At 40.8% G+C, this 17,129-nt stretch overlaps 1 protein-coding gene across 3 annotated transcripts in view; it reads right to left on the bottom strand.

Annotated features, from left to right (window-relative positions):
- Window positions 1-3,819: 3,819 nt before the first annotated feature.
- The window catches only part of LOC122811757 (nuclear receptor subfamily 4 group A member 1-like), a 62,747-nt gene continuing 49,437 nt past the window's right edge, over window positions 3,820-17,129 (bottom strand). For all 3 annotated transcript variants that reach the window (XM_044083811.1, XM_044083810.1, XM_044083809.1), the window contains exons 2-7: window positions 14,768-15,582; window positions 12,309-12,438; window positions 10,418-10,581; window positions 8,574-8,776; window positions 7,061-7,239; window positions 3,820-5,113 (exon numbers count right to left, since the gene is read on the bottom strand). In XM_044083811.1, coding sequence (XP_043939746.1) covers window positions 4,857-5,113; window positions 7,061-7,239; window positions 8,574-8,776; window positions 10,418-10,581; window positions 12,309-12,438; window positions 14,768-15,580 — 1,746 coding nt within the window. In that variant the 5' untranslated portion in view covers window positions 15,581-15,582 and the 3' untranslated portion in view covers window positions 3,820-4,856. The remainder of the gene's footprint in view (window positions 5,114-7,060; window positions 7,240-8,573; window positions 8,777-10,417; window positions 10,582-12,308; window positions 12,439-14,767; window positions 15,583-17,129) is intronic.

Here is a 17,129-nt window from a genome sequence, read left to right on the forward strand (position 1 = left end):
AGACCTTCTGTGTTAGCCTGTATTTCACAGAAGTAGATACCAAACGGGAGAGGATGCAGGACTAAACCCTGTGGTACTCCACTTGTCACTGGTCTGAAGTCGGATTTGGAGTCTGCTACTTTCACAGTGTGGGTTCTGTTATTGAGCCAGTTGGCAACCCATCTTGTGACATAGGGATTTATACCTAGTTTAGTGAGTTTATCTATAATTCCAAAGTGGGGGTTGGTGTCGAAAGCCTTGGCAAGATCTAGATAGGCTGTGTGAACCACCTTACCCTCGTCTATGGCTTTGGTGACTGCTTCAAAGAAGTCTATCAGGTTTAGGAGACATAATCTGCCTTTTACAAACCCGAACTGGGTGGGGTCCAGAGTTTGGAGATTACCAATGTCTTTGTTAAGTTCCATGATGATACGTCCCATGGCCTTGCAGACCAGGCTCGTCAGGCTAACGGGGTGGTAGTTCCCGGGGTCTGTGGTGGCTCCCCCCTTGTGGAGTGGGATAACCGTCGCTGTGCACCATTCAGCGAGCACAAAGCCTGAGGTGAGGCTATGATTGAACATGGTACTTAGGTGGGGTGCCAGTTCGTTCTGTAGTTCGTGTAGAACGCAGCCTGGGATGTTGTCTGGTCCCATGGATGCTGTGTTCTTTGCTTTGAAGAGTGTGGTTTTTACATGTACAGCCATGATTACAGGAACTTTGCATTCTTCTGGTATAGAGATGGGCCCTTTGGGGGTCAGAGGGGGGTAAAGTTAGCACTGAACCTATCTGCCAGGATGTTGGCAATATCAGTTGGGTCTGTATATTCAGTGCCATTGTGCTGTAACTCAGAGCAGATCTGAGTGTTGCCATTGAGATTCTTGACATAGCTATAGAATGCTTTGTGGTTGCTTTAGAATCCGTGGTGATTTTGTTTTCGTAACTAGCTTTGGAGGATTTTATCAGGGATCGCAAATTCTTACTGAGGCTGACCAGGGAGCTCCTCCACTCATGGGATTTTACTCTCTTTTGCAACAGTTTCTTCCTTCTGTTGTACAGTTTGTTTATGGCAGGGGACCACCAGATTGGCTTCCTTGTTTTGGAGGATAGTGTCTTGGTTCTGTTTGGGATAGCACGATCCATGCACTCATGTAAGTGCTTATAAAGTGCAATTGTGTAGGATTCAGTAGTTGTAACTGTATTGTCCATCTGCATGGGTGTCATGAAGTTCACCACTTCTGTTTTAAGAAGCATGAAGTTAGCTTTGGAGAAAATTTTTACTGTGGTTTCCTTAATGGGGGGTCGGGGCAGGATGTGGATATCTAGGTTGATTAGCTTATGGTCTGATCGGACCAATGAGGTGTTGACTTCAGGTGTGGAACACCGGTCACTCATGTTGGTAATGATTAGATCTAGGATGCTGTTGCCCCTGGTGGGGATGTGGATAAGCTGATCCAGTGCATTGGAATTTATGAATTCCAGAAAGCGTTACAGTTTTGTTTACAGTGTACAGTTTGTCATTACAGTGAAGACTGACAACATGGATGTTACATTTGTGGAAGACACCAGTTCTGAAGAATTGGTACATGATAAATGGGAAAGTACTTGGGGAAACAAAAAAAAATCTGGATTTTGCTACCAAAACATCAATAGAGTTTCAGTGCCAAATGCTGAGTACTATACTTTGGGAATAACAATCCTGGGGGATTATATGTGCTGGAATGGGGTATAGCTAAAGTAGGCAACAGGGCAGGACAGGGACCTGGGGATTCTGATTACTGTTAGACATAACCAATGAGAAAATAATCTGAAGACACCGAGAAAGGCAAATGTATTCAGGAAAGAGCTAGAAGCAGTAGAAAGGATGGAAAGTAAAACTATAACGGAATAAATTAATTAGGAGGGAAGGCTGAGAAGATGCACAATGGTTATGATACAACAGCATAGGAAGTTGAGGGGGGATTGTGAATGGATGATGCTCACAATGAAGGATAGAGGTGGCACATTGCGTAGGTTGACAGGTCTAAGATGGATATGAGAACACCTTTCTTCACAGACAGGGTAGTAGTCCATGCAGTGATCTACAAGAGGAGGTTGTGAAGTATACAACTGATGATTTTAAGAAACTTTGTGACAAATGGACTGGAGTAGCACAGCTGTGAGGCAACTAATGCAACAATCATGCAACCATAACAGACCTGTAGTTCTATTAGATCATTTGCACATTCTTATGTACAATTTGCTCTTGGTCCAAGATGGCAGTACACCACTGCTGCCCTTGTCAGAACTCTCTTCTAAATGGCTGAAGGCCTAAATAATTCATATGACATACTGAGGATTAACGGTCTAATAAGGATACGGTTCTACTCTCCAGCTTTGAAACTACTGCTGCATTACATAAACTGATAGTTACACCTGTCTTTTCAGCTTGCATCTTCAAGGTATTGCTTGAACTTATCATCTAAAAAGTCTTCAGGCAAGCTGCATCAAAAGGAATATAAACAAAAATGGCATTTGCTATCTTTGTCAGACGACAGAAAATACAGCGGCTCTCGCTCAGTGCAGGGCACTGCATCATACATGTCCACAGGGGCTTGAAAAGGCTTAGCTTTTAAAAGCTCAGTAATTTGGCTGGACACCAAACTAACAAATGAACTTGGACTCACTCGATGTTTGCGCTCTGAATGCTAATGAAGAAGCCCTTTTCTAGCAGCTCATGTGGAAGGTACTTACTACAAAGGCTCATCCTCTTGTCTGATAGTCAGCATTGACCAGAGTTTTTCAACCAAAATCCTTTTCTGTAGTTTAGACAACTCTGCATTCCGTTAGATGACCACTTAAATTTCTTCTCCAACTCAATCAGTAGCAATTTATTACTAGTTTGTTAAACAGAATGCTCAATTTGCTACATTCCTGAAACTGTCCAGTTTCAGGCAAACAGTGTGTCTTAGATTCTCAACTGCCAGCATCAGCTTTCCTGCTCAAAATCCTTGCACCTCTCATTATAAAAATGTCTCCATTTATGTCCCTCCTCACACACATGATCTTTGTACTTTACTTGGTTGTCCAGACAACGTGCATTAATATTGTGATGTTACAGCTTCCCAGTAATTGTATTCTGTTCTGTAGTACACTTACACACTGCTACATTTTGTCATATCACAAAATGTCAGCACACTGTCCTCTTACCTCACATAAAATGCTTGTTTGGATTTTTCAAATATAAAGAAAAAAAGAAAAAAAAAAAACAGCATATTGTGCTAGATGGATTCCTGTTGAAATCCTGGGTACCATAACTACAACACTTGGAATAAGAATAAAAGTGCAAAAACAGAAACATATAAAAAACCTACAGTTGTGGTATCCTACAGTGTTCCCCATAATCTGATGTCCAGCAATCCTATACTTAACATATACAAGTAGCAATGGTACTGGGGGGGGGGGTTGTTCCCCATACTGGGAAGCTGAATGGTGAAGCTATCTGCAAAAAAATGTTTTAAAATGCATTAGAGTGAGTTTCAAGCTTCACAGTGGTTCAATGCCAAATTCATTTTATTATTCGCAGTTCAGGGACTCGCAAATACAAGTCACACAGTCCTGACAGACAGCCGTGCTAGACTCTTCAATTATACACAAAAGTCCAGGCTGGGCAGCACTCTGCAGTTACATAGATAAAGGCTGCACACAGTCAGGACATGCAGTCTGCATGGATAAACACTATACCGAGACAACATGGGGAGAAAAAGGATCCTGCATAAAACCAGGAAAAGAAGCACTACAATAAAAGGCTTTTTTATCAAATTTGTGTTCAGTCTTTCACTTAAAAAAACAGATAACTCCAAATACAAACACAATTTTCATTTTTATTCAATATATTAAATATCTTACTCAAAAGGATGAAAGTCACATACCATAAAACCAGCAAAAATTATACACAAATATAAATGTCAAAGTCTTTCAAAAGTTACATATATACAAAATGCAAAGGTCAGAAACAGCATTAGCACGTGTACAGGCAAAACATTTTGTACCGATTTGTAATGGATACGTACTGTGACAAGACCGTCCCAGTCAAAACACATACCTTAGTAATATTTGTATCATATTTTCAAAGTCTCAGAACTCTAGATACATTTAGGGTCATTGCACAACTTAAAAAAAAAACCTTTCCATACCTGTGTAAGTGGCAATCAGCCAGTCTCTGAAAGTTCATTGAAAGTCTTTCTCTTGTCTAATTTCTGCTTAACCCATTTCATCATCTGAGCCCTTGTGTCAAAGAAATGCTATATATGCTTTTATATTCAGGGAGGGGTGCATACTGTTTTAGGAGATTTTCTGTTAAGTACAGTGCCAAGCTCTATTACAAGGGGCACGGACCTTGGTTACAACAAAGAACCAGTAGCCACAACATTGGCATCCACGCTGATAAACAGGTCATCTCTACAAATGAGATATCAGCCTGAGTAGGTCTCTAAAGAGCAAAGATTTTGAAATAAATATAAAGAACAACTTGGTTAAGAGTAACACCAAAACACTGATGTGACGTGTCCTATGTGAATGCAGTGCATTCTTGAGCACCACATGTGGTAGTGTCTTAAGGGTAGACAAGAGTCCACCTGAAATGCCTCCACTTGTTTAAAACCTTTCAGTCAATTAGTTTCCTCAGTTACTGTGCCCTCTTGTTCAGGACTCATGTCCCACAGGTGATGCAAGTGCCATAACCGTACAGAGCAACAGTTCGTGTTCCAAGCAGTCTCCAGCACTTTCCACAGAAAAGCCACGGAGCACTCATAGCTGCCACCGCTCTCATCTCAAGGAGACTAACGGGTAGTGAATACTGAGATGCAGAAGATTTCTTCACTGTGAAAACAACACCATTTTCAAAAAGGCAAAGTGTCCATAAATATTTTGTCCACAATTGGAGGAGGTGGGACAAGATCCTCCAACTTCAGATAAAAGATCCTCTGACGTCCTTGAGTGCATAGAGTACGGAGTTCTGGCAGTTTCCCCAAGAACTTGGAAAGGCAGTTGGGTTGGTTTTGTTCAGTCGTAACTGAAGTCACATGATCTTTAAGGCACGCAACAATGCGGTTTTGGAGTTCTTCTACTTTTTTTGGCTCCTTTAAGCCATGTCGTTCTAAAATGAAAAATAAAAGAAATAAGCATGTTATCAGAATGATTTTACACAAAAAAGTGTTACAAAGAAATAGCAAAAGGTCACTAACTAGATCAGCTGTACATTGCTACAATTAACTGTATTTTGCATATTAAAATGAACACGGCACCTTCAAATAATATCAATGCTCCTTGGTAGCTTTTCTGAACTAGTTAAACAACTTACAAATTCTTGACACAACTTTGACAAATTTTCAACAACTCTCCAGAAAGCTGTTAAAATATTTTTCACTGTATCTACTTCTGTCAGTGCAGACTCAGATACAATATTTGCCAAAAAAAAAAAAATCTGGCAACCAATGTCAAATAATATCCCATTGCAGTAATTGCATAAGTTAAGTTTGGGCCAATGTGTTAATTGCAGGTTTTGAAACGAAGTGGCCTGCACACCTGTCTTTCATACTGTGTTAACAGAAAACATGTACTTGATCCTGAAAATGTGAAGTTCTGAGCTATTAAGGACCCAATAAGCAATTGTTACAGCAGGGTGACTGTCTTCACTCAGCTCACTATTTGGTGCCCCTCACAGATTAAATAGTAAGGCCTAACGTTGCCACAGCTTTGCATGCAGCGCCACGGGACAATGAGTTGGCTTGGTCACAACAGTGAACCTTGTAGCACAGCTTACAGAAGAGCAAGAAAGGCCAGAATAGCAAACAGACCTAGCATTCCTTTCTGTTTCTGTCATCACCGGTCTGTTGAATTGTAGCAGTTTACAAAACACACATTGGTGCCAAAATCTGAGTGCCGATCACAGCACAGTACCAAAAACTGAGTGCCATTCCTTTTCATGTACCTCAGCATTCTTGGGTGGCAAAACTTACAAGTGACAGGCTGCTTGATTAAAAATAAAAAACAATAAAACAACAAAAAAAACAAGACACCAGAAAAACTGTGCAGGAGACTATTACTCTTCTAGTTATAGCAATGCAGGCTGGTCCGAACAGAAGGATCAGGTACTCAGTGGGGCTGGTATGGCAGCTGCCCAATATCATCTGAGATCCACTTGTGTCCAGAATACAAACCCCACCTGAAATGCATCTGGGGCAGGATATGATACTGTATCAGTGTTATAACAAAAATAGAGTAGTGGTGGGGCAATACTTCCTCTCTGCTCTATATACCGGTGACCAAATGCATACTAAAGGTACACCGTATAGATTTCCACGAAGTCAGCCACCAGACAATTACCAAATGCATTCCTGACCGGTCAGTTAACCTGGATTCCTCTGCTAACAAAGGTAACTTTGGAGGTTTTCATTCAGGGGCAATAAGAACAAGGGCAACAGGAGAAGGTAGGCTTCAAGAATTGGACAACAAATGCAAACAAAAATTACAGGTGGGGCTTAAAATATAGCTATTTTTATAACTGGTATGATGTAAACATCCTTTTTTGCTGCTGTTGCCTTTCTATAAACAGCCTTCCTTGTTGCTCTTTGTATAAAATCATGAATCTAGGGCTTCCCGTTACAAGCAGTTTTATCATTCTGCACTGAAAATGTGAAAAATGTTGATCTCCATATGGATTCGGATTTTATAGCGACAAGTCAAAATACTGGTAATTAGAAATTTGAATCCCATGTTTCACTTGAACAGTCACAATAAAGTGTAGCTCACAAGATCTATGCATAATGCACTACACAAACACACACACAAGCGCACACACACACACACACACACACACACACACACACTAAAGTGAAGCACTCGCATACCTAGAATCTGAAATGAATTATATATTTAATATAAAAAGGCTGGAGCATTATTTCTAGAAAACAACTTATGTCCACATGCATGTCTTAGTCTTAACCACACCAGTTAGTAGGCCAGCAGCAGGGTTAATACATAACCAGTTCACGACTGAACCATTTACTGCCACCTTCTCTGGAAAACCCAGTGAAAAACATACCTGTCACAACGACCAAAGCAGCAAGACAGGCAAAAGAAGGGACATCAATATTCATGCGATGGAGATTCTGTGAAAACTGGACAATAGAGTCAATCCACTCCCCAAAGCCTCCAAAACACTGTAAACGGTGGAGAACAAGCCCATTGCAAAAGATCAGCTTGTCTTCTTCAGGAATAGATCTATAAGCAAAGAAAGAAACAAACCGTGATCAACAAAGAGTTGCATTCTGATTATTATGGGGATGTTTTAACTTGTAAGATGCAATACATACAACGCTGGTAAAACACAAAGAAAATGCAATCTGACATTGGTCTATCAATCTAGAACAGTATGCACAATGGGTCAAACATTCTCCTCTTAAGTGCTGAATCTTCTTTAACTGCAGCAAAAAGACCACTTAAATAACAGCATTACATCAATGGTGACCACACTGAGTAGTACATCTTCTGTACTTAAAATCAATAAATGTTGGCCAACTGCATGCAATCTCTCTCTCTCTATTGTCATAATAACTTCAAAGGGTGATTTTACTATGAAGTGGATATCTTTGCTACTGAACCATGGAAATATCAGAGGAATCCCCGACCCAGACAGCTACTTGACAGTGTGTATGATCATTTCTACACTATTAAAAAATACACAGAAGATGTGAAATTTCAGCTGCAACAGGATACAGCCTGAAGTAGAACAGTTAACTTGAGTCTGCATATTTCATAGGCAAGAATATTAATTATGGGTCGACGGATTTTAAAAAGGTAGCCTGTGGTGAAAAAGGCTGCCATCCTTTTAGTATTAACATATAAGACTGTGTTAACTTTACATCTTCCCCACCTTTCCATTTCTGAACTGCAGTCTGGTTAAAAAGAATCTGATAAAACCATCTAAACTGTATCCCACACACTTTGTTCACAACTCTCTACCTGGGAATTCAAGCTAATAAACACTCCCTACTGCCATGTTGCACCAAAAGGTTAGTCAAAGCATTAGACTAGGTGCAGTAATGCCTCCTTGAAAGCCCAGGAGGCTGATTACATGCAGCTTTGTCAAAAGAGATCTCCTATATTGGAATGTCTATTGACACACAGGTGTGATGATTAAATACATGAAGCATTACAAAGGTGGACAGCACAGATATGGCATGCTTACAGAAACACTTAGGGTAAATACAGCATCAGGGTTAGTATGCAAACAGTGTGGCTGGGGAAATAAACCCTGTGACAGTTTCAATGTACATAACAGTGGGTACTGCCATGCTGTGTCTCTGGAGACACGTGGTTATGTACAGCTATGCTTCGATAGGTGCAAAAACAGCATGGCTGCTCATACGCAGCTCCAACAAAACTGTGAGCTGCACAGACAGTTATGCAGACCGAATCTATCCATTATCAGGTTTGTGGAAGCAATGTTTATTGATCTAGCTAAGCTGACTGATTACATTTCTGTTTGATTCTGTTTTACATATCAAGCTCTCAAAGCACTTAATAAGAAATCAGTATCCAAAGAAAAATATTACCTGTAAGCAAGTCGGAGAATAAACAGCTCTAGAAAGGCAGATTCCAGGAGCATATCCTGATCTTCCTTAGGAAGTTCCGTAAATCCTGGGATGTTTTTAGTCCATTTACGAATCACTTCCATGGCACTTGTTAACAAAGTATAAAACTGCTGGACATCACTGGAGTCTTCCTTCTGTGGCCGGTAAGGAACAGATTCTTGAAACTAAAAAGGTAAACAAAATTATTACTCAGCTAGGTAATCTACAGACTAAGGTTAAGAAAAATCAGGAATGTACAACTTAAAAAAAAATAGTTCTTTCAACAAAAATATTTTGTCGCAGTGGCTATCCCATTACTAGTCCCCAGCCTTTTCATCAGTTTGCTTTGATACTTAATCAGTCTCCTACTATAACATGTATCACAAGACATACCACTGTAAGTCTATCACAGACAAGGCTGTTACACAACTACTGGTGTTTAGGATTCATAGTTATTACAGCCACAGCCTATAAAATGGATTAAATTCTTACATCACTCAAAATATTGCCAATTTCCAGGTATACGAGTATCCCAGTGACATAGTGGTTAGCACTGGCACCTTATTATGTTTTCCAGTTCAATTATTGGCTGGAGTGATTGCCATAGGTGAGCTGGTGATCCTTCAAATTTCCTGCAAGTGTGTGTGTCTGTTCTGTGTCCTGTGATGGGTTGATGTCACCTTCAGGATTAGCTTCAATGCTTTGTACCCACAGTGCTGAGAAAGGCCCCAGCTCCCATCCACAACCCCCTTTTCCTCATTTTTGCACATGGGGTCAGGGTGTCACTTCAACACTGATAATTATCTAGAGCCAAGATTTACACTGCAGGGTGGCTAGCCCTGCCTTGGTAGTTCTTCCACATGACACACACACACACATCTATAGGCAATTTAGGGTGTCCAATCCACTTACTGCAGGTCTTTGGAATGTGGGGGGAAACCTGAGCACTTGAAGCAAATCCACACAAACACAGGGAGGACGTGCAGACTGCACAGAGCCGGAAGAGGAGTATGGGAATGAACAGCTAATGCCAGCTCATCCATTTTTGCAGGGGAGGGTTGATCTGGTTGACTGTCTGCCACTAGGAAATAGAGGCTGGTGGGTGACAAAGATGCAGCTATGAACTGGAAATGGGGGATGTGGGCTTGGCACTCTCCAGTCAGTGAAAGCAGGTCTTCCTTCAGGTATGTGGGAACATGCACGCACAAGCAGAAGCACTGAAGGCCCTCTCTGTGGCATGAGTGTTCATATTAACCATGTTGGAGGGGGCTTCAGGCTTACTAAAAAAAAAAATGCTTGGCTGTGAGGACTTCACTGAGGCTCATGGATAGATAAGGGAAGTTGTAATGGCATAGAAGCAATTCAATGGACTTTACGGCTTCACTGGAGGTCCAGTGGGGATAATGGACCTTTCCTGTGGGTCTTTAGTTTGCTGGTTGGGGCAGTCTGTGGCATGGGAATAATGAACCAGTCAGTGGGCAATAGGCTGCAAAGAAAGACTGATGCTCTGCAGATGGCCAGAGAGAAGCTGCCATCATGCCTGTGTAAATTACATCTCTCTTCCAGTTGGATTATGTCCACAATAATGGCCACAATGTCACTGACAAAGAAAGAACAGGTCCAACTTTGAGGAGGAAGGCTGATGGTCAACAACAAGGGGAGGCAAAAAAAAAAAAACGTATAGAACAAAAAACGCACACATCATGCCTGAACCCAAAACCAGTCCCAAGCTAGATGTATTACAGTAACCTTCTCCATGTGATTGTGCATTAAACTACATCAAGTATCATCTTTTCTACACCATGACATTCCTCAAATTCACTTACCTTGGAATAATCTAGCTTAGCTGAACTGGGCATGGAGTCTATGTGAGCTCGCACAAGGCAGTTGATGAGAGTGGCAGGAGAAGTTGGACAAGTGCTGTCTTGGACAGTTTTAGGTTTTGAAGGAAGACGTCCACGGCGACCCTTCAGACTGTCTGTTCGCACAACTAAAATGGAATAAAAAAACAGTTAAACGGTAACCATAAGACAAATGGAATCCAATTAGCACAGCAATATGAACACTCAACACACATTACGCCAGTTTGAACACAACACACATTACGCCAGTTTGAACACTCAACACACATTACGCCAGTTTAGTTTTACTTCCCACTACCATTATTCCCACTAAATAAAAACACAGTCTTATTTCAGTTTCAGAAAAAAATAAAGACATGTCTGTTTCAGGCAAGTCATTGCATTACACATGGAAATCACTGTAAGACTAACTTGGAACATCACAAAGAAATTAGCATTTTTCTAATTACAGATCAGCAAGCTAGAGGGACCACAAGACTCTAGATTGTTCTAATCTGAAGTACTTTTAGAAACAAAATATCCCACTAGCAGCTACTTGCTGTGTAATCCAAGGACAACATGGAGTACACAATATGTGGCACAGCCTTTTCTTCCTGGTGTGAAACATTTGCAGACTATAAACCTGTAATCCTGAAAGCCTGAGGACTTACTCAGATACCCTGCTACAAACCTGCAATCTCTGTAACACTAATAGTATGACGACTTTCTCAGATACCCTGCTGCAGGCCATGTTACTGTCCCTTCTTTAATGGACTGCATCATGCTGCACACTTAATGGCCCACAGCATGCTGCAGACTTGTAGGTTTTACCTTATGTACTACAGTATGCCTAGAACCCTTCCTTTAATGTAATTCTGCTTGTAATGGCCTATAACTCATTTTGGGGAGTAGTGCTGCATGCCAGGTAAATCATTACTACCCAACCATTCAACTCCTTTGGTATTATAAACTGGTGCATTTTGGAAAGGGGATGTTTTGTAGAAGCAGCAGTACATAAGAATGCAGATCCAGCAACTCCAGTTTAGACAAAAATTAAGCATACAGATATCTGGGGAGGATGCAAAGGATCGAGCAACCAAAGATAAACTCCTCTCCTCTCCTCAGGGAAAAGGGGAAAGAATATCACTGTTCCAGTAGTGAGTCCACTGGAGAGATAGACAAAATACATACAACAAAAAAAATCTAAACAGTCAAGAAAATTAGACAGAGATGTGCATGTACCCAGCATAAAAAAAAAAAAAAAACAGACGATTAATGGCAAAACTCTCAGATTGGTAGGTGGTAGCTGGAATACGTAGCTTGGATGAAAGAAACTGGAATGTCAGCCAAATAAACACAGCAGATGGATGCAATTCTAAAGACGTTTCTCCTTGCCCCTTAAGGAACAGTAACTTTACTGGAGATTAAATAAAGCAGGGGTGTGTAGAAGGCACAGACCACTGTATACAGGCATAGCACCCCCATGGTAAAATTATGTTGATCATTTTCCTATAGTCATTTTTTTAGCAGACTTGCATGTTTGTCATTTTAACTCTCATGTAATAAACCTACTCCCATGACGATCCCCTGTCACTGTAAAACAGAGTCTGGACACATCGCCAACCCAGACTGCAGAAGAAACTTCATAACAATGGGCAATGCTCTATAATCTAGTGCAAGGAGCACTTTTCTGCAAGCTGAGGTGACTGGGCAAGAGTTGAGCAGCAGGATGGGCAAAGGTCTTGCGCTTAAACTAGGTAGGCCTGAACAAAAGGCTGCATGTGAGTTTCTAAGGCAGTAGGGAAAAATAAACTGCAAAAACATCAATTAGTACAAAGTAATTTGTTTTTAGTATAAAAAGATATACTCCTCATACCTTCTTTGACCATGCCAACTGCTAAACACTTCTGGAATCGACAAAACTGGCAACGATTTCTCCGTCGCTTATCCACTGGACAGTCTTTATTTGCTAAGCAGACGTATTTGGCATTTTTCTGTACTGTACGCTGCATAAGACAATTTGAACATTCATATGAATTCTTGCGTAAAATGCTACCTGTGTTACATAGAATACTTCTTTCTTGGTAAAAGCAAAATGGTGGCTTTATGCCTGGGACTGTACTCTTAGCTATTTTGGCTTAACATTTACCACACTACTGATGCAATATCATTTAAAACATACTAACATCTTTACAACGCCAGCACTTTTCATTCAAGCTCACTATATGATGATGTAGAATATGCGAGATTAAAACACTTTGTACTTATTAATGAAGCGCTCTGAAATTCTTCATCCCTGCCATACAACATTACAACTCTATTCATTTGAATAAAACTTAAAACATGCTTTTCCTTTACAAAATAGCAGAACTGGTCAAAGGAAGCATTTATTGGACATGGAATGCATACAGTAAGTGTGAAGTGTTTATTACATACTTTGAATGTGTGTATACATATACATATATATATATATATATATATATATATATATATATATATATATATATATACACACATACATATACATACACACACACATATATATATCTATATACACACACATATACATATATATATATATATATATATATATATATATATATATATATATATATATACACATATACACACACACAGAAATGTTTACTGTACACTGTGAGTGTGCGTATGTGTGTCTACATACAAAGGGACAACAAATCATGCATAAATATCAGGTATGTAAAACTTAAAAGGGTACAGTGGTACAGCAGGTATCATTTCAACACAGGCAGGGTACCCTGTAGATAAGATAGCACTTTACTGCACTTACTGTCCCCAGGGTTAGGATAGCATTTTGACACTATGCCCATCTGCCACTGTATTGGATAACATCTTGAGACACAAAATACCCCATGGAGCAGGACAACATTCTGACCCTCTATTAACCTCAAAGTGAAAACCTGTCTTTGAAACAAGACCTCTCCCATGGGATGGGAAAGTGTTTTAGACAAACTGTCTGAAATGTGAACTAGAAATGAAGCCCAATGCTGTACCTGTTATATGGAGTGGGAAAATATTCTGAAATGATACCACAAAAGTAATAAAGTGGGATCTTTTACATATAGGTTCATAGGTTCATAGGTTAGTACTAGGCTAACTGCCCTTGCGAGCCATTGTAAGCCTAGCCAATTATCCCTCGTGAGACTCAAACCCTGCACCTTGTGTTTGTAACGCAAACACTTTAACCATTAGGCCACCCTCCCACCCACTTCTTACGCAAAGATCCACTAAATTCAAAATGGAGACAGTTTTTAACTCACTGGAATGGTCACTCAACTTTTTGGCAGTCCAAACCTTAGGCCCAATAGCTCCCCCTTTCTGCACTGAATCGGCTCAACTGTTCCTCCAATGGTGTGAGAGACAGGTTTCACTTGTTCTACTGAAAACATTCTGGCCCATTACTAGTCCATTTGTTCCCAATCTAAAGGCAAGAGTTGGGTACTAGGGAGCAGGCCATTCTGCAGATTTTACAAACTGTCCTCTCCCTCTTTGCCAGGTAGCTTGCATGCTACTACACACATCAAATTTCCTGGTCAAGGGGCCTGACACTTGCGGCTTGAGTATGTTACTCTCCTTGCTGCAGGCAAGTCAGCTACACTCCTGCACCTGTACTGGTGACAAGTGCACTCCTGCAGCTGTCACAAATGCATCAGGCAGAGCTGCCACTCTCCCAAAGGACAGGTGACCTGGCATCACCCACTCACTCCCATTCTCCCTGCCCAGTCCATCCAGCACCCATGTCAGTAGTCAAACAAAGGTCACTTGGTGTGGCCCTCTATGCCACAGGGCTGGGTTTGGAGTCATCACTCAGTTTAAATGTTTACTTTGCTTTTTCGTATAACAGCAGCTCTACTCAACACCATCCTATGGAGGGTTAGTTACCCATCCCAGCCTTACAGAGCTGCATCTTCCAAGAGTGAACAGTGTGCATCCCCTAGCTCACAGAAGTCATGTGCTTAAAGGATGCGTGTACTTTGTGACCAACTGTACAATCAGTACAGCCATAAATTACTATCAGCTGAATATAGGGACAGTTTTGGAAGTTTAGATGAAACCACCCACTCTATGGTGGTGTTTTCTAAAAAGTTAGCCAAAACTCAAATTAATGGCTCTCACTAGACTGCATGTTTTTAGAAACACTAACAGTGCAAATGTCAATTCTGGTGCTATGTCAGTATGGGGGGTAGCCAAAGTTGCATTAACTATAAACGATCAGACAAAAATATCAGTAATTCATTAGTGCACAATATTTAATGAAACAACAGAGTCTTAGAGAAGATATTTCTTTTTACAGACCTTGAAGAAACCTTTGCATCCCTCACAGGTTCGAACACCATAATGTTGGCATGAAGCATTATCTCCACACACTGCACAGTGGCCTTCATTTGAGCCAGGACTACGGGATTTTGCAGAAGACACTGAACTGTCCATCAGAACTGGGCTATCCAACAATGGAGAACACTGGTCAACAGGCAAGGCTGAAAAAGTTCCTTGAGATCGCTGAGTGAATCCAAACACCTCACTGTCCACTAGATGATGATCAAGTCCGTGTATGGGTGAATGCATGTGTAATGGATTGTTCGAAACTGTGGGGCTAACAGCTGATGGGTTAAATGAAAAATAAGAAGTTTCTGGAATGGTGTTTTTCTGTTCCTTTGGCCAGGAATTCAAGCTGCTGTAGGATGGCGATGGAGAGTAAGTACTATAAGAGTTCTGCCATGATGTCACCTGCTGCGTCTGAAAACCTGGAGTTGATGGTGACGGAATGGAGCATGGACTGCCATAATAATCAGAGCCGCAAGATGACACTGTTTCATCCAACTGGCTAGTGAAAGAACCAGCGTAACAGCCATACACTTGCAAGTCCTCAAGTTTCAATGGGCCCTGGTGACCCGAAGGTGGAATCTGATACATATATGCATCAAATTCACCAGTGTAACTGTCCATGAAAGTGCTAAAGCTTGGTAAAGATGTGGTAGCTGAAACCTCTGCACTGGCGAGGTCCATGGTGAATTTGCCAAAGTCTGAAGTCAGGAATTCTGACTGGTAGCTTTCATGGGGGCTTCCACTCTGCGGTAAATTCCCATACTGAGTCTGAACACAGGGCATTTCTAAAAGAAAGGGAAAAAATCATGAGAATAGTTCAACAGCTCATGGTTTAAAAAGAACCAGTGAAAACATTGTACTGTTATGGTCTCAGAATGATTTGGGTCCACACCCATCATGGAACCTGCAATGGAGTGTGCAATACAACATGGCAATTTAAAATTCAACATTGCAGCTCTGGGCTTGAATTCTGCATGCATTATTTACACTCTGTAACACTCTGAACAAGCTTCTCAATAAACCATCTTAGACTCCTATCTCACACTGAATGAGTATTAGCATTAACAGAATGTCAAGATGAGCAGTTCTCCCACTTCTTTCTGATATAATACTTCCCTCAGCACAACTAAATGCATCAGACCATGTAATGGAGGAAGGGGTGGTGCCTGGAAGTTCTAATAAGGACATTTGTGTATACTCGGAAGAATTGCAAAAAAAAGGATATAAGATAGCCTCAATTCAGAATGGAGAAGCTAGGAACAAGTTTTGATGGTAACAGATAAATGCAGTACAGTAAATAAATGCTTTAAATTATGCACAAAACTGTATATGGTAGGAGGTAAATGCACTACAGTAAATAAATGCTTTAAATTATGCACAAAACTGGATATGGTAGGAGGTAAATGCACTACAGTAGACAAATGTGTCAAGTCCTTCCTCTGACCCTTCTGGAATGCAGCATTGGAGCACAAAAATAAGTTACACCCTGCTTTTCCTGTCCACAGGCATGAGACTGCACTTTGTAACAGACGAGTACAACTCCTGTGCTATATATACACATGCAGTGAAACCCTAGTAAATGTAGCTGTCAACACCTGCAAAGCTTCACCTGCTCAGTCACTGCAACCCAAGTACTGAACTACACTTGATATGTTCTCAGCTGTCAGTACACTTAGTGCAGGACAGGAGCGGGACAGCCTGCTAAGACCCTACACCGGCTGTGAGCTAATCAGTTTGTAGGATTACAGAAGAAAATGCTCTGCTCATATTTCACTGCCATTCACCCTATTCAGAAAGAGACAATGTCTCAAAGCAGTGAACTCCCTTGCAAAACAATGTGGGTCCTTTAACTCTGATGTAAACATCATGACCTGAGAATCACTATTCAGCAGTGCTGTCAGCATGCACCATACTTATCACTGATGCAAACAGAAAAAATGGTTCTTCATCTCCTACTTTTAACTTCCCATTGTTTTTACATACAATCATTACAAAAAAATCAACAGGCCAGTTTATGTGCCCCCTTTAGAACACAGGCACACATTTTTTTCAGTTTATCCTCTACACAGTTACTCCCCAGCATTGTCAGCGATAGACTGAATTATGTATGCACTTGTATACAAAAGGCCTTTACTGCTAAGAGCTGCCTAACTAACTACACTAATTGTCTTAAATGTGAGAAAGGTTTGAACACAGCATGTGTAATATGTATACAAAACAGCTCCTGCTTGTAATAGTTGCCAAAGAGCACACTAGAGTCTCAAATGTGGACCTGATTAAACATGTCAGCCTAGAACAAGGTCTAAGGTTTATGTACAAGGCCAGAACAGAA

Source organism: Protopterus annectens, chromosome 9.part0, assembly GCF_019279795.1.
Source record: "Protopterus annectens isolate FY-2018-M chromosome 9.part0, PAN1.0, whole genome shotgun sequence".
In the NCBI taxonomy this organism is placed as follows: Eukaryota; Metazoa; Chordata; order Ceratodontiformes; family Protopteridae; genus Protopterus; species Protopterus annectens.